This window comes from Mya arenaria, chromosome 15, assembly GCF_026914265.1.
Source record: "Mya arenaria isolate MELC-2E11 chromosome 15, ASM2691426v1".
NCBI lineage: Eukaryota > Metazoa > Mollusca > Bivalvia > Myida > Myidae > Mya > Mya arenaria.
This window is the reverse complement of record NC_069136.1, coordinates 48,653,911-48,677,993: the sequence shown is the minus strand read 5'-3', so window position 1 is coordinate 48,677,993 and position 24,083 is coordinate 48,653,911. Positions and strand designations below refer to the sequence as shown.

The window sequence follows — 24,083 nt, the reverse complement described above, 5'->3', positions numbered from 1 at the left end:
ACTTCATTTCATTTACTATTATATTATTATTTGAATCAAGTCTATTCCATAAGTCGTAAGGAAAACCTTACGCCTTCTGTATGTTATATTTGGCAATTGTGGTGTCGAGAAATTTACTTATTTTATAAGACTTAAACAAATACAGTTTGCCAATCGAAGTGCTGTTCAACGCATTGGTGCTGTATAACCATGAAAATGTAGATGGTGAAATCTTAAATTGTCCAACTTTATCTTCATTTAATGTCACCTTAATATATGGAAACCTTTTGCCCCACCCGCCTGAACATTGGAATCGTTCACGGATACAATAACGACAACACTTAAATACAACACTTGCTTACCTTGGACTTACAAATTAAATTGTAAGTCTCGCCATAAAAGTCTGTAGTCCTACTTAGTATTTACGGCAAACTCCTTATAGCTGTACTGAACGTAAAATACCAATTTAAAGAACAAACTAAACTGAATCAAATAGCGACTACAACATAAGAGCAACACAAAACAAGACGACTATCCGTTCTATTGGAATCGTCGTTTGTATTTGTCGTCTGTTGTAGTACGTGCGTATCGATAGAATCTTGGAAGTTCCTGGGAAAGGTTTATTGGAACATTGCCAGCTTCGCATCCAATTTCTAAAGGCAAAATTGGAATAGAACGCTCTGCAGTGCGCTCCGTATTGTTTGCTTCTTATGGAAACGCCTGCAGGCCCGCGAAGCTTGTAGATTTTCAATGCTATCGTGATTATATGGAGTTGGAACTATTGGCCGTCAGATGTGCTAAAGGTCGCAGTTTTCGTCATCGGTAAACATGTTCTGTAAACTCCATAGGGAGACATTACATGCAGATTCTAATGACTTGTTTATCGATTTATATCGGGGAAATTATCCCATTATATGTATTTATGATGCATCGCTGTTGATACCGCTATTGATGAATAGTCGCTCTTCATATTGAGAAATACAATTGAATGCAGTCCAAACATGGTCGAGCTTACTCAAATCGATCATTTGTGTCCTAAGTAACATTTGCTTCAGGATTATGAACATCATTTTCTTGCCATGTTATTAAGTGCAATCTTAGAAAACTTGAATTCATAACAGACATCAATGAAAATTAGTTATCTTTTGTATAAATTGATGAAATGAATAATCATTATTCATTAAACATCGATTGATTTATGGTGTGTTCTTAATTGTACGAAAAATATATAAAATCTTTGTTTTCACTAGGTGATGTTCTCAAAGGAGGGCATTTAACATCGCACGTTGAGCGTTCAACACCCATATAAAGTATGTTCAACAGGGTATTAACCTGAACATAATTTATGTACATATGTGTTGTCCTTTTAAGACTATCAAGATGTTAAAGCGAAGTAGTTTCATCGTTTTATGTTTGGGACAGCTTTTTCCGCAACAGTTTGTCAACACTCAATATTACTGCCACTTCCACTGATATTGATGTCAAATGTTTGTACAATGGTAATATATCAACACAACCTGCTGACATTGAATAACGCTCTTCATACGATAACACGGAAGCGATGATATTAATAAAATTAAGCAAAACAAAAAATCCACGAACTATATTTGCTTTTTGATAAGACCGCCGGTACAAGACTTCTCTGGTTAAATCGATTAAATGTCATGGCGCCGTTTTCATTTCGCCTATGCCATCATTGATCATGTTGATATTGCAAAGGTTTGTGTCTGGCTTTAGCATTACCCCGCCAAATCACGTATTCATTATTTGACTAAACCACTCGGGTTTCGTGCTGTTTGATTAGTATTGCTTTGTTATTTATCATATTCTCATGACCAGGACGTTTGTTCATAACAATAATAAAACAATGGAATCTTCTGGTACAAACACATGAGTCTAAAATGGCGTAATATCTTGTCTATGGGCACATGGATCCAAGTTAAGTAAACACCAAACAAGAGACACAACGCTATATGACAACACATTCATCATTTTACTAAACAACTCGGCTTTCGTGCTGTTTATTTAGTATTGCTTTCTAACGTATTATGCTCTTGACATAAAAAACACTATTGAAACTACAGGGACAAACACAGTTTTCTAAAGTGACGCAATATATTTTAAACACGTGTTGTTGATGATGTACATTGTGCAAATCAGAAATATCTGTCGATAAAGCTGTCTATCTGTCCTAATTACCCAGTTAAAATATACGATGCGTCTGGCACTACACTTCGTTCGTTTAGAGTTACCACCTGTATGTTCACCTGATGCTGGTTCTAGCACATTTTGAGACTTAACTTAACAGAAATTGATAGTTTATGTGTAATAACATATCTTTGTGTGACATAATGAAGACGTAAACGTTGATAGTTATTCCTCTGCAACCTCAGTCTACAACACGAATGCGGAATGTAAGAGGCAATACATGGCTCATCTGCCTGTCCGTCCTTATATTAATATACAGTCGAACCCCGTTGGCTCGAACTCAAAGGGAGCTGCGAAAATACATCGAGCCTCGGGAGATTCGAGCCATGCGCGAATGCTTATTTTCAGTATTTAGAACTCATTCCTTTACATCCAGTTCGAGCCAACGAGGAGATCGAGCCAAGTGAGTTCGAGCGAACGGGGTTCGCCTGTATAATTGTAAAAGCATGTAAAACCATAACAAGTACAACTGAAATAACATATACTTATATCATCCGATATACTTATAAGGTTGTAATTTGTTTGAGCCCTTGGCGACTTCTTCGACTTTGATTCCTAGTGACCCCATATGCCAATGTTGGTATCATTCGTAAGGGTATTGCATGCAGATAACTAAGATGTATCACAAACACATTTATCACAGTTTATATATTTGTTCTTTGTTTCAAGTGGAACCGGACGTGAACTATCTATTTTGCAATCTTCCAAGTCCACAATCGTAACAACTCGGCCATCTCCGGCAAGCTTCGAGATTCCTGTCAAATACTGGCCGACTGGTGTTCCGATAGTCATGTCCATTGATGCTTTTGTGTAAAAATATTTTCGGAAACCTGTTTACTAAATTCCTATTCACACTCAAAAACCGTGATATCAAAATTATGTAGGGACAGTAAACATACACCATTCATATACTTGAACATCGGATATCTTAAGTGTTTTATACATTTGAAAGTATTTCCTCAAAGAAAATAAAACACTTCTAATGTTCAAGTATGTTGTATGCTGTACGGCGGCAATGGTGTAGTAATAACTGACAATGTTGTTTGTTAACCTTGGTCATCAAATCAGATAAACGCTCCATTTAAAATAGCTTACAAAATTAGATGTTTATTGAAATTGTATTTTACTGAACACATAAGTTTAATTTGCACTCATGACAAAAAAACACACGTTCACGCTTGGCTTTGATAAAAACATGATAAAAAAAGGCAATAACCATTGTTCAGAAGTCGGACATAAATGTGTTGTGTGTCAAAGAGCATCTGAGTGTTGGACTCGACTGTGGCTTAATGATCTAAGTGGCGTCTAAGAGGCTTGGATTTCCACCAACAATTGCCTTAATAACATAGAATACGATACATACGTTTCAATCGGACCCTGTTCATTTAACATTCGTCAAAAATAACAACAGCCCGCTATATCACAGGGGGCAGAAACAAATTATTTTTATTTAGTTTAGCCTATATGTATAAATAGTCTATATAATGATAATAAACACAAATAATTTGTTTCTGCCCCCTGTGTGTTATATCAATGATTTGACCTTAGGGTGGCTTATCAATCAATCAACTTCATATATAAAGTGTGTAAAGCTCCTGCATGGTGTTTGCATTTATAAAAACACACAACGTTATATTGAACACGTGCTATGGCACTTTCTTCTTAAACGTTCAAAAGTCGTATCGTTTGCAAGCAGATAATACGTACAGAGTTCAGCAAGTATCAGGATTATATGAACTACCTTCAGGTAAACATTAAGGTGGTTCAACCAGGATATCTCCACCAGTAAAGCTCTAGTACACCAACGACAGTTTAAAAAGTAAATAAAAACTAACATTATTCTATATACTACCGTTATTGTCCAAAGCACAGCGATTGCTATGTATTCGTTTATGTGAAATATATGTTCCTTTTTGTATTCCAGAGGTCGTTGCTACCATACAAGATGATTGATGTAGTAATGTGAAATAGACTATAGCTTGATATATTACTTATGGTTTGCATTGTCTAAATGTATTCAGTTGTACTGTGATGCTTGTCGAGAATAATTGTGTGTAAAGCTTATGAAACCGTAAGTTATAACAATTACATCAGATTGCTAACGACATTCGGAGCTCCTCGGCCATTTTATCGAAAACAACCTCGGATGTATGCAGGTACATCAGTTGAAGTACAAAAAAGATTTTTGTCAAAAAGTAACGAAGGGTACCAGTCTAATTGTAGTACGACCAATGCAATCGGAACTCCTCGGCTAGTATAAAGATATGTAAGTCTATCTCGAAGCTTGCCGGAGATGGCCGAGTTGTTACGATTGCGACCAATGTTGGTGAATTACGACAGTAGGTACCTAACACAATGCCAATGTATTTTTCTGTTTACTTTTTCTGCAAGAGAGGACGTTCTTGTCTGGGCTTGTATTAATGAGTATTCTAGCTGTTTTATATTGTATGGAGTTGAATGTACGCTAATTATCTGAAGACTAAGACACAATTTATATGACTATTTGTAACAGTTCCTTATAGTCCGAGTCAAAACAACTTGGTGTCGTTTGCGTGCAAATTTATTTCGCTATCGTTTCTGATATTTTCCATTGTGCTGTTTATGAATACGATAAACAACAACGGTCCTAGCACTGATCCCTGAGTTATACCAACAGCCACTGGTTGCCGTTCTGATTCACATCCTCTTACATTGGGGAGGGGCGAGGAAATAGAAACGGGTATTACCAGGATTGACACAATGTAAGAAATTGTTGAGTGCTACTCTTGTGCTGATTTTTGACTTTCCCGCAAAAAATGCCGTCAAGTCGAAATAAAAAGAAAGCGTTAAAAGCCGAAGAAGGCGATGCAGATGAGGATGTATTAAGTGAAAATATTACCCCTACCACAAGCAAATATTTTCCGAAGACACCTACACAGTGGCTATTTTTAATGAACGGTACTTATATTTCGCCCACTATCGTTTCGTACCAAATTATTTCAACACCATTTATACTTTATATGATCTTTTCTTTAACCTTGGAGAACTTCATACACAATTTTTTTTTCCGCAGAGTCGGGTGAAGGTGGTGGTTTTGTCTTTGCGCCAAAAATAGCATGGAATGAGCTTATCTGGGGTGCGGGGGCATTTGGCGTAGATTTTATCAGCAGTGTGTACCCGCAGGGTGGAGATCTTACCCGGGCTTAACTGGACCAAAAGTCAAAGTCCCCCCATTCCGGGACTTAGGGGGGTCATGGTTACAATTGACCAGTGCATTATTATAGGAAGGAGTTGGGCACCTAGACACAGTACTGCTATTTATGGAATGTGCCTGGACCGGATAACCCCAATTATTTAACCAAACCTGCTCTATATTCTTTAAGCATAAAGAAAGAATTAAATTAAGGTCTAAATAGTTTCGAAAAATAGATATACAATGGTCGAAATTAGCACAGGCCTGCAAGCCCGAGACTGGTTAACAGGCCTGCACGCCCGAGACTGGTTAACAGGCCTGCACGCCCGAGACTGGTTAAATGTCTGTCGGGCTTGTTCATTATCCAATAGAGCAAGTCTCACAGACTTGTCAACTTGGCTGAGAATGAAATTCCAGTTACCGTACAACTATTTTCTTATCCTATAAAACTTGTTTACTTTCTGTCAGTGGTCCTTTTACCAAACGTGAGTCTGGATCATCTAGATGCTTGCATCTGATCCGGGTCCTTACGGTTCCATATAAACAGTTACAATTTAATACTAGCTATAGAATGATGGAAATTGGCGGAAAACATTCGTCTTTGATCAATATGTTCTGTTTCTCGCCATTGGTTCTCAATCACACATTAAATTTATCGTATAAACGGGCAACCGATAAGTAATATTTCTTGAAATTCTGTTGACCTTAATAGATCCTTTGTTTACAAACAAATATGTTTTCCTTGAAATATACGCCAGGTGCAAAACCAGGTTTTTAGCACATCTCAGGGTTTGATATTGTAGGGCTTGTTCAAATATCAAGATTACAAGCCTGACCCGGGAATGGCTTGCTGTTCAATATTCTAATTTCAATGACTGGATATATATATGCATGAGAATTAAATAGATATATTTGGCCAACCACCATGATTTAATGTTTTGTTATCCTGTTTCATAAATTTATTTGGACATAAATTGATTGTCTGTTTTCATTTTTTCAGATGAAATTACAAAGCATGATGGTAATGTAGAGAACAATCCTGTTGTCGCTGCTCTCAGACACCCCAAAACAGGTAAATACTAGAAATAAGTTAAAATGCCAAATTCATTAAAAATTTATAATTGATGAACATCTTAATGAAAATCAATATAATTCCATTTGAAGTAGTGAAAATCAATATAATTCCATTTGAAGTAGTGAAAATCTATAGCACTTAAAAAAATTCAAATTCTTCAAATGGAATTATATTGATTTTCACTACTTCAAATGGAATTATATTGATTTTCACTACTTCAAATGGAATTATATTGATTTTTAATGAGTTTGGCATTTTACATTCACAAAGTGTGTTGAATACCAATGTCATTTTTAAAGAACTGTCTGAATATAAAATTCATCATAAATCTTTAAGGCTGTCCCTTAAATGATATACATGTACTACTAAATATGAGTTTTTAGTGTGTTTTTTATGCCCCCGAAGGTGGGCATATTAAAATCGCACCGTCCGTCCGTCCGTCCCTATAACTTTCCCTTGTATGGACAGATTTTAAAATAACTTGCCACATGTGTTCCACATACCAAGACGATGTGTGGCGTGCAAGACTCTTGTCCCTTCCTCTAAGGTCAAGGTCACACTTAGTGTTTATTCACAATCGAGTGCTGCATATAAGGACATAGAGTATAGGTTGTCATTTCCGGGCTGTAACTTTCTCTTGTATGGACAGATTTTAAAATAACTTGCCACAAGTGTTCCACATACCAAGACGACGTGTCGTGTGCAAGACCCGTGTCCCTACCTCAAAGGTCAAGGTCACACTTAGTGTTTATTTACAATGGAGTGCTGCATATAAGGACATAGAGTATAGGTTGTCGTGTCCGGGCTGTAACTTTCCCTTGTATGGACAGATTTTAAAATAACTTGCCACATGTGTTCCACATAACCAAGACGACGTGTCGCGTGCAAGACCCGTGTCCCTACCTCAAAGGTCAAGGTCACACTTAGTGTTTATTCACAATGGAGTGCTGCATATAAGGACATAGAGTATAGGTTGTTGTGTCCGGGCTGTAACTTTCCCTTGTATGGACAGATTTTAAAATAACTTGCCAAATGTGTTCCACATACCAAGACGACGTGTCGCGTGCAAGACCTGTGTCCCTACCTCAAAGGTCAAGGTCACCCTTAGTGTTTATTTACAATGGAGTGCTGCATATAAGGACATAGAGTATAGGTTGTCGTGTCCGGGCTGTAACTTTCCCTTGTATGGACAGATTTTAAAATAACTTGCCACATGACTTCCACATACCAAGACGACGTGTCGCGTGCAAGACCCGTGTCCCTACCTCAAAGGTCAAGGTCACACTTAGTGTTTATTCACAATGGAGTGCTGCATATAAGGACATAGAGTATAGGTTGTCGTGTCCGGGATGTAACTTTCCCTTGTATGGACAGATTTTAAAATAACTTGCCAAATGTGTTCCACATACCAAGACGACGTGTCGCGTGCAAGACTCTTGTCCCTACCTCAAAGGTCAAGGTCACACTTAGTGTTTATTCACAATGGAGTGCTGCATATAAGGACATAGAGTATAGGTTGTTGTGTCCGGGCTGTAACTTTCCCTTGTATGGACAGATTTTAAAATAACTTGCCAAATGTGTTCCACATACCAAGACGACGTGTCGCGTGCAAGACCTGTGTCCCTACCTCAAAGGTCAAGGTCACCCTTAGTGTTTATTTACAATGGAGTGCTGCATATAAGGACATAGAGTATAGGTTGTCGTGTCCGGGCTGTAACTTTCCCTTGTATGGACAGATTTTAAAATAACTTGCCACATGTGTTCCACATACCAAGACGACGTGTCATGTGCAAGACCCGTGTCCCTACCTCTAAGGTCAAGGTCACACTTAGTGTTAATTCACAATGGAGTGCTGCATATAAGGACATAGAGTATAGGTTGTTGTGTCAGGGCTTAACTTTCTCTTGTATGGACAGATTTTAAAATAACTTGCCACATGTGTTCCACATACCAAGACAACGTGTCGCATGCAAGACCCGTGTCCCTGCCTCAAAGGTCAAGGTCACACATAGTGTTTATTTACATTGGAGTGCTGCATATAAGGACATAGAGTATAGGTTGTCGTGTCAGGGCTGTAACTTTCCCTTGTATGGACAGATTTTAAAATAACTTGCCACATGTGTTCCACATACCAAGACGACGTGTCGCGTGCAAGACCCGTGTCCCTACCTCAAAGGTCAAGGTCACACTCAGTGTTTATTCACAATGGAGTGCTGCATATAAGGACATAGAGTTTAGGTTGTCGTGTCAGGGCTGTTACTTTCCCTTGTATGGACAGATTTTAAAATCACTTGCTACATGTGTTCCACATACCAAGACGACGTGTCGTGTGCAAGACCCATGTCCCTACCTCTAAGGTGAAAGATACACTAAGTGTTTATTCACAAGGGAATTCTGAATATAAGGACATAACAGTGTAGGTTGTCAAGTATGGGTGGTATTTTCAGTATGTTCAGAGGCAATTTAAAATAACTTGCCATATGTATTTGACACGTAAAGGCAAGATCAACTTTTCATGTACTGACCTTGTTCGTAGGTCAATGTCACATTCGGGGGCATTCGTCACATACTGTGACAGCTCTTGTTTAGTGATATAAACAGTTTTTGATGTAGTCTGTACTTGAATCCGACTATTCATGCATACGATCAAGTCACAGCGGCATTTTGGTCAGTTAAGGTTTGGAATGTTGAGGGTGTATTTCAATCATTTTATGTATGTCTTTTAGCAGAAAGTATTCTGCTCAATAGAGCTTAACTCTTTACTCCATGGAAACGCCTTTTGACCAGTTAGTACAGATCCAGACAAACCGTAAATCATATCAAAACACTGATCAGAACCTACACTGGTCACCAGAATGTTCAAGTAATATACTTGATAAATACCAAGCACATGTTCCGATCTATACTTGTTTATGTCAAAAGGCATCTTAATGGCATTGATATAATGTTCAGGATCTGTCAAATTTTGAACACTTGTAAACATTATTTTTATTAGATATTTTTGTTATAAGAAGGGAGAATTACTTAAAAATTAATACATACATATAAGGAATGGACATATAAGGAATGGTTATTATTTTTGTTCTGAGATCATCCATACAAGGCATTTGTAATGCATATTAAAACATTTGTTGAATTTTGAACCCTTATAATTCAAGCTGAAATTTGGAGTTTTCTTATTTTTAAAAACCACCAGATAAAGTATGTGGTCAGTTCAATATATTCCATGGATGATAATTGTTTTAAAGTTAAAATATAAAATATAGAAATAAGAAAAGTCTGCTATACTTTTTTTCCTACTGCACATCTTTTGTTTTATTTCCTCCTAAACATTTAGAAAAATCCGGTAGAAAATGCACTTGAAGAACTTTGGCCTAAAGGCATCAGAGATGGGTTCACTTGTTTTGATTGGAAAATCTATAAAAACGTACTGGTACCATAAAAACGTCTGATTGGTTAAATGTATTAGAGACATTAAAAATTTGCCAACATTTATTTGTTCCAGACAAAAAAATTTCCAACATTTATTTGTTCCAGACAAGAAGGCCCTGTATGTGTTCAGTCAGGCTGATGGCAGTGTTCATGAATTGCTGCATTTCCAGGAGGAATGTCGATCCTGGCTTATAGAGCAAACAGTTCACTCAGGTTCAGTGCGCACTTCAGTTTATCAAAATCTTTTAGGGTTGAAGGCTCTCATGAACTGTAATAGTCTTAAGCTTATCTGTTTTTGTTTAAAAAAAAAGTTGATATATTGCCATAACCTTGGTATGGTTATTGTTGTGCCATGTTTTAAACCTTTGCCATAACTCTAAAACCGTTAAAGATATTTAAATACGACTTAGAACACATTGTGTCCAGAGACAATACTTACATGTATAACTGGGTTTGAATATTATTTTGCTACAAATTCAACGAAAAATAATCACAAAGATTATAAGTAAATAAAAACAATGTATTGCCATTTGTGATGTTTATACATGTTGTATATATAGATTTAAGATAATTGAAGCTATTGATAAAACCCTGAATTGAAACGGCCCCCAGGAAATTAAATCTGCATTTAAAATACATCAACAGAAAGATAATGATGATAAACTTTGTCTCCCTCAGATGGCAGCCTGTATGTGACGACCCAGGTGGATCCGGTATTCCTGGTTTTACCCTACCTAATCAAGGCAGAACAGGTGAGGTATTCTTTTTATCATTCCCTCCCTCCCTCTTAACAAAGCAGAACAGGTGAGGTATTCCCAGTATTAAAAACATATGTTATTGACTACTTACTCCCATAATGGCATGGTTATTATAATCTCAATTTTCTTTTAAGGTTGTTCTACTAATGAAAAGAAAATTGAAAATCTTCCCTGGGCTTTGCATTTATTGTGATTTATAAGGGATAATTTTTTAATTGATCTCACTCTTGTTTAAAAATTTATTTATATTTTCTCACAGCATCCGACAGATATTTCCCATTAATTTATTTATGATGCAGTTATCACAACACGCAAATTCCATTTCCATGTTCTCTGATTTAGTAGAGGGATGACAGCAAGAAGAAAGTATCTCCTCCTTCATGTAATGTCACTTAGAACAGTTTACCAGATTTGTTTTCACACATCAAAGTGATGGATTTAGAAGATGCAAATTTACTCTGTTTTTCAGACGGGGAAATTTATTACGTTGGAGCAGATTATCATTGACGAAGATTTTCCAGAGTGTGAACGCCTCATTACTGCATGCAAGTCTCAGGATTTACACCATGTGTCTGAAGTTAAAGGTAAAAACATCTGTTTATGCATTTGGTCCTAATTTCTCGAACAATCCTGTTACCATATTCGAGAGTGCTTTCTTTGTGTTCATCCATTGATTAATTTCTTATACCAGAATGATAACCTGTGCAATAAGTGGTGTACAGATAAATAACAATGCTATTTTAAGATAAGCATGCTACCTATTGAAAGCAAGCATCGACAATATAACACAGTTACTGCACTCATGGGCAGTGGGTGAAACTGAATATATTTCTGACCTGGAATAATTTGAGTAGGTCCAGTAGGTATTTTTTATTGATTGTTTTAATTCAAGGGGAAAATTGAGTCACTGGCAAAAAACATGGTTGGTCAGGTAGTCAAAAACAAATTTTGTTTAATGACATTAAACTTTTCTTCTTTTTTTGAACCCAAGATGAACCCTGGCTTGCATCTAGTTAAGGCTAACACTCATAACCCTGTTGAAGCCCTGTCATGCCTTCAGTTAAGGCTACCAGCCATTACCCTGATGAAGCCCTGCCGTGCCTTCAGTTAAGGCTAACACTCATAACTTTGTTGAAGCCCTGTCATGCCTTCAGTTAAGGCTACCAGCCATTACCCTGATGAAGCCCTGCTGTGCCTTCAGTTAAGGCTAACACTCATAACTCTGTTGAAACCCTGTCATGCCTTCAGTTAAAGCTACCAGCCATAACCCTGATGAAGCCCTGCCGTGCCTTCAGTTAAGGCTTACAGTCATAACCCTGATGAAGCCCTGTCATGCCTTCAGTTAAGGCTACCAGCCATTACCCTGATGAAGCCCTGCCGTGCCTTCAGTTAAGGCTAACACTCATAACTCTGTTGAAGCCCTGTCATGCCTTCAGTTAAGGCTACCAGCCATTACCCTGATTAAGCCCTGCCGTGCCTTCAGTTAAGGCTAACAGTCATAACCCTGATGAAGCCCTGCCATGCCTTCAGTTAAGGCTAACAGTCATAACCCTGATGAAGCCCTGCCATGCCTTCAGTTAAGGCTAACAGTCATAACCCTGATGAAGTCCTACCATGCCTTCAGTTAAGGCTAACAGTCACAACCCTGATGAAGCCCAGCAGTGCGTTCAGTTAAGGCTAACAGTCACAACCCTGATGATGCCCTGCCGTGCCTTCAGTTAAGGCTTACAGTAACAACCCTGATGAAGCCCTGCCGTGCCTTCAGTTAAGGCTAACAGTCACAACCCTGATGAAGCCCTGCCATGCCTTCAGTTAAGGCTTACAGTCACAACCCTGATGAAGCCCTGCCATGCCTTCAGTTAAGGCTAAAGCCCTGCCATGCCTTCAGTTAAGGCTTACAGTAACAACCCTGATGAAGCCCTGCCATGCCTTCAGTTAAGGCTTACAGTCACAACCCTGATGAAGCCCTGCCGTGCCTTCAGTTAAGGCTTAAAGTAACAACCCTGATGAAGCCCTGCCATGCCTTCAGTTAAGGCTTACAGTCACAACCCTGATGAAGCCCTGCCATGCCTTCAGTTAAGGCTAACAGTCACAACCCTGATGAAGCCCTGCCGTGCCTTCAGTTAAGGCTAAAGCCCTGCCATGCCTTCAGTTAAGGCTAACAGTCATAACCCTGATGAAGCCCTGGCATGCATTCAGTTAAGGCGAACAGTCATAACCCTGATGAAGCCCTGCTGTGCCTTCAGTTAAGGCTAACAGTCATAACCCTGATGAAGCCCTGCTGTGCCTTCAGTTAAGGCTAACAGTCATAACCCTGATGAAGCCCTGCCGTGCCTTCAGTTAAGGCTAACAGTCACAACCCTGATGAAGCCCTGCCATGCCTTCAGTTAAGGCTAACAGTCATAACCCTGATGAAGCCCTGCCATGCCTTCAGTTAAGGCTAAAGTCCTGCCGTGCCTTCAGTTAAGGCTAACAGTCACAACCCTGATGAAGCCCTACCATGCCTTCAGTTAAAGCTAAAGTCCTGCCATGCCTTCAGTTAAGGCTAACAGTCACAACCCTGATGAAGCCCTGCCATGCCTTCAGTTAAGGCTAAAGCCCTGCCATGCCTTCAGTTAAGGCTAATAGTCACAACCCTGTAGAAGCACTGCCATACCTTCAGTTAAGGCTAAAGCCCTGCCATGCCTTCAGTTAAGGCTTGCAGTCACAACCCTGATGAAGCCCTGCCATGCCTTCAGTTAAACCTAACAGTCACAACCCTGATGAAGCCCTGCCATGCCTTCAGTTAAGGCTAACAGTCACAACCCTGATGCAGCCCTGCCATGCCTTCAGTTAAGGCTAAAGCCCAGCCATGCCTTCAGTTAAGGCTAACAGTCACAACCCTGATGCAGTCCTACCATGCCTTCAGTTAAGGCTAAAGCCCTGCCATGCCTTCAGTTAAGGCTAACAGTCACAACCCTGATGCAGTCCTACCATGCCTTCAGTTAAGGCTAAAGCCCTGCCATGCATTCAGTTAAGGCTAACAGTCACAACCCTGATGCAGTCCTACCATGCCTTCAGTTAAGGCTAAAGCCCTGCCGTGCCTTCAGTTAAGGCTAACAGTCACAACCCTGATGCAGTCCTACCATGCCTTCAGTTAAGGCTAAAGCCCTGCCATGCCTTCAGTTAAGGCTTACAGTCACAACCCTGATGAAGCCCTGCCATGCCTTCAGTTAAGGCTAACAGTCACAACCCTGATGAAGCCCTGCCGTGCCTTCAGTTAAGGCTAACAGTCATAACCCTGATGAAGCCCTGCCATGCCTTCAGTTAAGGCTAACAGTCATAACCCTGATGCTGTCCTACCATGCCTTCAGTTAAGGCTAACAGTCATAACCCTGATGAAGCCCTGCCATGCCTTCAGTTATGGCTAACAGTCATAACCCTGATGCTGTCCTACCATGCCTTCAGTTAAGGCTAACAGTAATAACCCTGATGAAGCCCTGCCATGCCTTCAGTTATGGCTAACAGTCATAACCCTGATGCTGTCCTACCATGCCTTCAGTTAAGGCTAACAGTAATAACCCTGATGAAGCCCTGCCATGCCTTCAGTTATGGCTAACAGTCATAACCCTGATGCTGTCCTACCATGCCTTCAGTTAAGGCTAACAGTCATAACCCTGATGAAGCCCTGGCATGCCTTCAGTTAAGACTAACAGTCATAACCCTGGTGAAGCCCTGCCGTGCCTTCAGTTAAGGCTAAAGCTCTGGCATGCCTTCAGTTAAGGCTAACAGTCATAACCCTGATGAAGCCCTGCCATGCCTTCAGTTAAGGCTAACAGTCATAACCCTGATGAAGCCCTGCCGTGCCTTCAGTTAAGGCTAACAGTCACAACCCTGATGAAGCCCTGCCGTGCCTTCAGTTAAGGCTAACAGTCATAACCCTGATGAAGCCCTGCTGTGCCTTCAGTTAAGGCTAACAGTCATAACCCTGTTGAAGCCCTGCCGTGCCTTTAGTTAAGGCTAACAGTCATAACCCTGATAAAGCCCTGCCGTGCCTTCAGTTAAGGCTAAAGCTCTGCCATGCCTTCAGTTAAGGCTAACAGTTATAACCCTGATGAAGCCCTGGCATGCCTTCAGTTAAGGCTAACAGTTATAACCCTGATGAAGCCCTACTGTGCCTTCAGTTAAGGCTAACAGTCACAAACCTGTTGAAGCCCTGCCGTGCCTTTAGTTAAGGCTAACAGTCATAACCCTGATGAAGCCCTGCTGTGCCTTCAGTTGAGGCTAACAGTCATAACCCTGTTGAAGCCCTGCTGGGCCTTTAGTTAAGGCTAACAGTCATAACCCTGATGAAGCCCTGCCGTGCCTTCAGTTAAGGCTAACAGTCACAACCCTGATGAAGCCCTGCCATGCCTTCAGTTAAGGCTAACAGTCACAACCCTGATGAAGCCCTGCCATGCCTTCAGTTAAGGCTAAAGCCCTGCCATGCCTTCAGTTAAGGCTTACAGTAACAACCCTGATGAAGCCCTGCCATGCCTTCAGTTAAGGCTAACAGTCACAACTCTGATGAATCCCTGCTGTGCCTTCAGTTAAGGCTAACAGTCACAACTCTTTTGAAGCCCTGCTGTATCTTTAGTTAAAGCTAACAGTCATAACCCTGATGCTGTCCTACCATGCCTTCAGTTAAGGCTAACAGTCATAACCCTGATGAAGCCCTGCCATGCCTTCAGTTATGGCTAACAGTCATAACCCTGATGCTGTCCTACCATGCCTTCAGTTAAGGCGAACAGTAATAACCCTGATGAAGCCCTGCCATGCCTTCAGTTATGGCTAACAGTCATAACCCTGATGCTGTCCTACCATGCCTTCAGTTAAGGCTAACAGTAATAACCCTGATGAAGCCCTGCCATGCCTTCAGTTATGGCTAACAGTCATAACCCTGATGCTGTCCTACCATGCCTTCAGTTAAAGCTAACAGTCATAACCCTGATGAAGCCCTGGCATGCCTTCAGTTAAGACTAACAGTCATAACCCTGGTGAAGCCCTGCCGTGCCTTCAGTTAAGGCTAAAGCTCTGGCATGCCTTCAGTTAAGGCTAGCACTCATAACCCTGATGAAGCCCTGGCATGCCTTCAGTTAAGGCTAACAGTCATAACCCTGATGAAGCCCTACTGTGCCTTCAGTTAAAGCTAACAGTCATAACCCTGATGAAGCCCTGGCATGCCTTCAGTTAAGGCTAACAGTCATAACCCTGATGAAGCCCTGCCGTGCCTTCAGTTAAGGCTAAAGCTCTGGCATGCCTTCAGTTAAGGCTAGCACTCATAACCCTGATGAAGCCCTGCCATGCCTTCAGTTAAGGCTAACAGTCATAACCCTGATGAAGCCCTGCCGTGCCTTCAGTTAAGGCTAACAGTCACAACCCTGATGAAGCCCTGCCGTGCCTTCAGTTAAGGCTAACAGTCACAACCCTGATGAAGCCCTGCCGTGCCTTCAGTTAAGGCTAAAGCCCTGCCATGCCTTCAGTTAAGGCTAACAGTCATAACCCTGATGAAGCCCTGCCATGCCTTCAGTTAAGGCTAACAGTCATAACCCTGATGAAGCCCTACTGTGCCTTCAGTTAAGGCTAACAGTCACAACCCTGATGAAGCCCTGCCGTGCCTTCAGTTAAGGCTAACAGTCATAACCCTGATGAAGCCCTGCCGTGCCTTCAGTTAAGGCTAACAGTCATAACCCTGATGAAGCCCAGCAGTGCCTTTAGTTAAGGCTAACAGTCATAACCCTGATGAAGCCCTGCCGTGCCTTTAGTTAAGGCTAACAGTCACAACCCTGATGAAGCCCTGCCATGCCTTCAGTTAAGGCTAACAGTCACAACCCTGATGAAGCCCTGCCATGCCTTCAGTTAAGGCTAAAGCCCTGCCGTGCCTTCAGTTAAGGCTTACAGTCACAACCCTGATGAAGCCCTGCCATGCCTTCAGTTAAGGCTAAAGCCCTGCCATGCCTTCAGTTAAGGCTAACAGTCACAACCCTGATGAAGCCCTGCCATGCCTTCAGGTAAGGCTAAAGCTCTGCCATGCCTTCAGTTAAGGCTAACAGTCACAACCCTGATGAAGCACTGACATACCTTCAGTTAAGGCTAAAGCCCTGCCATGCCTTCAGTTAAGGCTTACAGTCACAACCCTGATGAAGCCCTGCCATGCCTTCAGTTAAACCTAACAGTCACAACCCTGATGAAGCCCTGCCATGCCTTCAGTTAAGGCTAACAGTCACAACCCTGATGCAGTCCTACCATGCCTTCAGTTAAGGCGAAAGCCTTGCTGTGCCTTCAGTTAAGGCTAACAGTCACAACCCTGATGCAGTCCTACCATGCCTTCAGTTAAGGCTAAAGCCCAGCCATGCCTTCAGTTAAGGCTAACAGTCACAACCCTGATGCAGTCCTACCATGCCTTCAGTTAAGGCTAAAGCCCTGCCATGCCTTCAGTTAAGGCTAACAGTCACAACCCTGATGCAGTCCTACTATGCCTTCAGTTAAGGCTAAAGCCCTGCCATGCCTTCAGTTAAGGCTAACAGTCACAACCCTGATGCAGTCCTACCATGCCTTCAGTTAAGGCTAAAGCCCTGCCATGCCTTCAGTTAAGGCTAACAGTCACAACCCTGATGCAGTCCTACCATGCCTTCAGTTAAGGCTAAAGCCCTGCCGTGCCTTCAGTTAAGGCTTACAGTCACAACCCTGATGAAGCCCTGCCATGCCTTCAGTTAAGGCTAACAGTCACAACCCTGATGAAGCCCTGCCATGCCTTCAGTTAAGGCTAACAGTCATATAACCCTGATGAAGCCCTGCCATGCCTTCAGTTATGGCTAACAGTCATAACCCTGATGCTGTCCTACCATGCCTTCAGTTAAGGCTAACAGTAATAACCCTGATGAAGCCCTGCCATGCCTTCAGTTATGGCTAACAGTCATAACCCTGATGCTGTCCTACCATGCCTTCAGTTAAAGCTAACAGTCATAACCCTGATGAAGCCCTGGCATGCCTTCAGTTAACACTAACAGTCATAACCCTGTTGAAGCCCTGCCGTGCCTTCAGTTAAGGCTAAAGCTCTGGCATGCCTTCAGTTAAGGCTAACAGTCATAACCCTGATAAAGCCCTGGCATGCCTTCAGTTAAGGCTAACAGTCATAACTCTGATGAATCCCTGCTGTGCCTTCAGTTAAGGCTAACAGTCACAACTCTTTTGAAGCCCTGCCGTATCTTTAGTTAAGGCTAACAGTCATAACCCTGATGCTGTCCTACCATGCCTTCAGTTAAGGCTAACAGTCATAACCCTGATGAAGCCCTGCCATGCCTTCAGTTATGGCTAACAGTCATAACCCTGATGCTGTCCTACCATGCCTTCAGTTAAGGCGAACAGTAATAACCCTGATGAAGCCCTGCCATGCCTTCAGTTATGGCTAACAGTCATAACCCTGATGCTGTCCTACCATGCCTTCAGTTAAGGCTAACAGTAATAACCCTGATGAAGCCCTGCCATGCCTTCAGTTATGGCTAACAGTCATAACCCTGATGCTGTCCTACCATGCCTTCAGTTAAAGCTAACAGTCATAACCCTGATGAAGCCCTGGCATGCCTTCAGTTAAGACTAACAGTCATAACCCTGGTGAAGCCCTGCCGTGCCTTCAGTTAAGGCTAAAGCTCTGGCATGCCTTCAGTTAAGGCTAGCACTCATAACCCTGATGAAGCCCTGGCATGCCTTCAGTTAAGGCTAACAGTCATAACCCTGATGAATCCCTGCTGTGCCTTCAGTTAAGGCTAACAGTCACAACCCTGTTGAAGCCCTGCCGTGCCTTTAGTTAAGGCTAACAGTCATAACCCTGATGAAGCCCTGCCGTGCCTTCAGTTAAGGCTAAAGCTCTGCCATGCCTTCAGTTAAGGCTAACAGTCATAACCCTGATGAAGCCCTGGCATGCCTTCAGTTAAGGCTAACAGTCATAACCCTGATGAAGCCCTACTGTGCCTTCAGTTAAGGCTAACAGTCACAACCCTGTTGAAGCCCTGCCGTGCCTTTAGTTAAGGCTAACAGTCATAACCCTGATGAAGCCCTGCTGTGCCTTCAGTTGAGGCTAACAGTCATTACCCTGTTGAAGCCCTGCTGGGCCTTTAGTTAAGGCTAACAGTCATAACCCTGATGAAGCCCTGCTGTGCCTTTAGTTAAGGCTAACAGTCACAACCCTGATGAAGCCTGCCATGCCTTCAGTTAAGGCTAACAGTCACAACCCTGATGAAGCCCTGCCATGCCTTCAGTTAAGGCTAAAGCCCTGCCGTGCCTTCAGTTAAGGCTTACAGTAACAACCCTGATGAAGCCCTGCCATGCCTTCAGTTAAGGCTAAAGCCCTGCCATGCCTTCAGTAAAGGCTAACAGTCACAACCCTGATGAAGCCCTGCCATGCCTTCAGTTAAGGCTAAAGCTCTGCCATGCCTTCAGTTAAGGCTAACAGTCACAACCCTGATGAAGCACTGACATACCTTCAGTTAAGGCTAAAGCCCTGCCATGCCTTCAGTTAAGGCTTACAGTCACAACCCTGATGAAGCCCTGCCATGCCTTCAGTTAAACCTAACAGTCACAACCCTGATGAAGCCCTGCCATGCCTTCAGTTAAGGCTAACAGTCACAACCCTGATGCAGTCCTACCATGCCTTCAGTTAAGGCGAAAGCCTTGCTGTGCCTTCAGTTAAGGCTAACAGTCACAACCCTGATGCAGTCCTACCATGCCTTCAGTTAAGGCTAAAGCCCAGCCATGCCTTCAGTTAAGGCTAACAGTCACAACCCTGATGCAGTCCTACCATGCCTTCAGTTAAGGCTAAAGCCCTGCCATGCCTTCAGTTAAGGCTAACAGTCACAACCCTGATGCAGTCCTACTATGCCTTCAGTTAAGGCTAAAGCCCTGCCATGCCTTCAGTTAAGGCTAACAGTCACAACCCTGATGCAGTCCTACCATGCCTTCAGTTAAGGCTAAAGCCCTGCCATGCCTTCAGTTAAGGCTAACAGTCACAACCCTGATGCAGTCCTACCATGCCTTCAGTTAAGGCTAAAGCCCTGCCGTGCCTTCAGTTAAGGCTTACAGTCACAACCCTGATGAAGCCCTGCCATGCCTTCAGTTAAGGCTAACAGTCACAACCCTGATGAAGCCCTGCCATGCCTTCAGTTATGGGTAACAGTCATAACCCTGATGCTGTTCTACCATGCCTTCAGTTAAGGCTAACAGTAATAACCCTGATGAAGCCCTGCCATGCCTTCAGTTATGGCTAACAGTCATAACCCTGATGCTGTCCTACCATGCCTTCAGTTAAAGCTAACAGTCATAACCCTGATGAAGCCCTGGCATGCCTTCAGTTAAGACTAACAGTCATAACCCTGGTGAAGCCCTGCCGTGCCTTCAGTTAAGGCTAAAGCTCTGGCATGCCTTCAGTTAAGGCTAACAGTCATAACCCTGATAAAGCCCTGGCATGCCTTCAGTTAAGGCTAACAGTCATAACTCTGATGAATCCCTGCTGTGCCTTCAGTTAAGGCTAACAGTCACAACTCTTTTGAAGCCCTGCCGTATCTTTAGTTAAGGCTAACAGTCATAACCCTGATGCTGTCCTACCATGCCTTCAGTTAAGGCTAACAGTCATAACCCTGATGAAGCCCTGCCATGCCTTCAGTTATGGCTAACAGTCATAACCCTGATGCTGTCCTACCATGCCTTCAGTTAAGGCTAACAGTAATAACCCTGATGAAGCCCTGCCATGCCTTCAGTTATGGCTAACAGTCATAACCCTGATGCTGTCCTACCATGCCTTCAGTTAAGGCTAACAGTAATAACCCTGATGAAGCCCTGCCATGCCTTCAGTTATGGCTAACAGTCATAACCCTGATGCAGTCCTACCATGCCTTCAGTTAAAGCTAACAGTCATAACCCTGATGAAGCCCTGGCATGCCTTCAGTTAAGACTAACAGTCATAACCCTGGTGAAGCCCTGCCATGCCTTCAGTTAAGGCTAAAGCTCTGGCATGCCTTCAGTTAAGGCTAGCACTCATAACCCTGATGAAGCCCTGGCATGCCTTCAGTTAAGGCTAGCAGTCATAACCCTGATGAATCCCTGCCGTGCCTTCAGTAATGGCTAACAGTCATAACCATGATGAAGCCCTACTGTGCCTTCAGTTAAGGCTAACAGTCATAACCCTGATGAAGCCCTGTCGTGCCTTCAGTTAAGGCTAAAGCCCTGCCGTGCCTTCAGTTAAGGCTAACAGTCATAACCCTGATGAAGCCCTGGCATGCCTTCAGTTAAGGCTAACAGTCATAACCCTGATGAAGCCCTGCTGTGCCTTCAGTTAAGGCTAACAGTCACAACCCTGATGAAGCCCTGCCGTGCCTTCAGTTAAGGCTAACAGTCATAACCCTGATGAAGCCCTGCTGTGCCTTCAGTTGAGGCTAACAGTCATAACCCTGTTGAAGCCCTGCTGGGCCTTTAGTTAAGGCTAACAGTCATAACCCTGATGAAGCCCTGCTGTGCCTTTAGTTAAGGCTAACAGTCACAACCCTGATGAAGCCTGCCATGCCTTCAGTTAAGGCTAACAGTCACAACCCTGATGAAGCCCTGCCATGCCTTCAGTTAAGGCTAAAGCCCTGCCGTGCCTTCAGTTAAGGCTTACAGTAACAACCCTGATGAAGCCCTGCCATGCCTTCAGTTAAGGCTAAAGCCCTGCCATGCCTTCAGTTAAGGCTAACAGTCACAACCCTGATGAAGCCCTGCCATGCCTTCAGTTAAGGCTAAAGCCCTGCCATGCCTTCAGTTAAGGCTAACAGTCACAACCCTGATGAAGCACTGACATACCTTCAGTTAAGGCTAAAGCCCTGCCATGCCTTCAGTTAAGGCTTACAGTCACAACCCTGATGAAGCCCTGCCATGCCTTCAGTTAAACCTAACAGTCACAACCCTGATGAAGCCCTGCCATGCCTTCAGTTAAGGCTAACAGTCACAACCCTGATGCAGTCCTACCATGCCTTCAGTTAAGGCGAAAGCCTTGCTGTGCCTTCAGTTAAGGCTAACAGTCACAACCCTGATGCAGTCCTCCCATGCCTTCAGTTAAGGCTAAAGCCCAGCCATGCCTTCAGGTAAGGCTAACAGTCACAACCCTGATGCAGTCCTACCATGCCTTCAGTTAAGGCTAAAGCCCTGCCATGCATTCAGTTAAGGCTAACAGTCACAACCCTGATGCAGTCCTACTATGCCTTCAGTTAAGGCTAAAGCCCTGCCATGCCTTCAGTTAAGGCTAACAGTCACAACCCTGATGCAGTCCTACCATGCCTTCAGTTAAGGCTAAAGCCCTGCCATGCCTTCAGTTAAGGCTAACAGTCACAACCCTGATGAAGCCCTGCCATGCCTTCAGTTAAGGCTAAAGCCCTGCCATGCCTTCAGTTAAGGCTTACAGTAACAACCCTGATGAAGCCCTGCCATGCCTTCAGTTAAGGCTAACAGTCACAACCCTGATGAAGCCCTGCCATGCCTTCAGTTAAGGCTAACAGTCATAACCCTGATGCTGTCCTACCATGCCTTCAGTTAAGGCTAACAGTCATAACCCTGATGAAGCCCTGCCATGCCTTCAGTGATGGCTAACAGTCATAACCCTGATGCTGTCCTACCATGCCTTCAGTTAAGGCTAACAGTAATAACCCTGATGAAGCCCTGCCATGCCTTCAGTTATGGCTAACAGTCATAACCCTGATGCTGTCCTACCATGCCTTCAGTTAAGGCTAACAGTAATAACCCTGATGAAGCCCTGCCATGCCTTCAGTTATGGCTAACAGTCATAACCCTGATGCTGTCCTACCATGCCTTCAGTTAAAGCTAACAGTCATAACCCTGATGAAGCCCTGGCATGCCTTCAGTTAAGACTAACAGTCATAACCCTGGTGAAGCCCTGCCATGCCTTCAGTTAAGGCTAAAGCTCTGGCATGCCTTCAGTTAAGGCTAGCACTCATAACCCTGATGAAGCCCTGGCATGCCTTCAGTTAAGGCTAACAGTCATAACCCTGATGAATCCCTGCTGTGCCTTCAGTTAAGGCTAACAGTCACAACCCTGTTGAAGCCCTGCCGTGCCTTTAGTTAAGGCTAACAGTCATAACCCTGATGAAGCCCTGCCGTGCCTTCAGTTAAGGCTAAAGCCCTGCCATGCCTTCAGTTAAGGCTAACAGTCATAACCCTGATGAAGCCCTGCCGTGCCTTCAGTTAAGGCTAACAGTCACAACCCTGATGAAGCCCTGCCGTGCCTTCAGTTAAGGCTAACAGTCACAACCCTGTTGAAGCCCTGCCGTGCCTTTAGTTAAGGCTAACAGTCATAACCCTGATGAAGCCCTGCTGTGCCTTCAGTTGAGGCTAACAGTCATAACCCTGTTGAAGCCCTGCTGGGCCTTTAGTTAAGGCTAACAGTCATAACCCTGATGAAGCCCTGCTGTGCCTTTAGTTAAGGCTAACAGTCACAACCCTGATGAAGCCTGCCATGCCTTCAGTTAAGGCTAACAGTCACAACCCTGATGAAGCCCTGCCATGCCTTCAGTTAAGGCTAAAGCCCTGCCGTGCCTTCAGTTAAGGCTTACAGTAAAAACCCTGATGAAGCCCTGCCATGCCTTCAGTTAAGGCTAAAGCCCTGCCATGCCTTCAGTTAAGGCTAACAGTCACAACCCTGATGAAGCCCTGCCATGCCTTCAGTTAAGGCTAAAGCCCTGCCATGCCTTCAGTTAAGGCTAACACTCATAACCCTGATGAAGCACTGACATACCTTCAGTTAATGCTAAAGCCCTGCCATGCCTTCAGTTAAGGCTTACAGTCACAACCCTGATGAAGCCCTGCCATGCCTTCAGTTAAACCTAACAGTCACAACCCTGATGAAGCCCTGCCATGCCTTCAGTTAAGGCTAACAGTCACAACCCTGATGCAGTCCTACCATGCCTTCAGTTAAGGCGAAAGCCTTGCTGTGCCTTCAGTTAAGGCTAACAGTCACAACCCTGATGCAGTCCTCCCATGCCTTCAGTTAAGGCTAAAGCCCAGCCATGCCTTCAGGTAAGGCTAACAGTCACAACCCTGATGCAGTCCTACCATGCCTTCAGTTAAGGCTAAAGCCCTGCCATGCCTTCAGTTAAGGCTAACAGTCACAACCCTGATGCAGTCCTACTATGCCTTCAGTTAAGGCTAAAGCCCTGCCATGCCTTCAGTTAAGGCTAACAGTCACAACCCTGATGCAGTCCTACCATGCCTTCAGTTAAGGCTAAAGCCCTGCCATGCCTTCAGTTAAGGCTAACAGTCACAACCCTGATGAAGCACTGACATACCTTCAGTTAAGGCTAAAGCCCTGCCATGCCTTCAGTTAAGGCTTACAGTCACAACCCTGATGAAGCCCTGCCATGCCTTCAGTTAAACCTAACAGTCACAACCCTGATGAAGCCCT

General features: G+C 43.3%; 2 protein-coding genes across 3 annotated transcripts in view; one reads left to right on the top strand and one right to left on the bottom strand.

Annotated features, from left to right (window-relative positions):
* Positions 1 to 570, bottom strand: part of LOC128218784 (uncharacterized) — a 28,575-nt gene extending 28,005 nt beyond the window's left edge. The window contains exon 1 of one of the 2 annotated variants that reach the window (XM_052926479.1): positions 342 to 570. The gene's annotated coding sequence lies outside the window, so the exon portion shown is untranslated. The remainder of the gene's footprint in view (positions 1 to 341) is intronic. The other variant, XM_052926478.1, reaches the window with a different exon arrangement.
* A 4,374-nt stretch (positions 571 to 4,944) lies between these two features.
* Positions 4,945 to 24,083, top strand: part of LOC128218719 (ribonuclease H2 subunit B-like) — a 36,908-nt gene continuing 17,769 nt past the window's right edge. Inside the window, exons 1-5 of the mRNA XM_052926406.1 lie at positions 4,945 to 5,124; positions 6,360 to 6,431; positions 9,972 to 10,079; positions 10,545 to 10,618; positions 11,094 to 11,208. Coding sequence (XP_052782366.1) covers positions 4,983 to 5,124; positions 6,360 to 6,431; positions 9,972 to 10,079; positions 10,545 to 10,618; positions 11,094 to 11,208 — 511 coding nt within the window. The 5' untranslated portion in view covers positions 4,945 to 4,982. The remainder of the gene's footprint in view (positions 5,125 to 6,359; positions 6,432 to 9,971; positions 10,080 to 10,544; positions 10,619 to 11,093; positions 11,209 to 24,083) is intronic.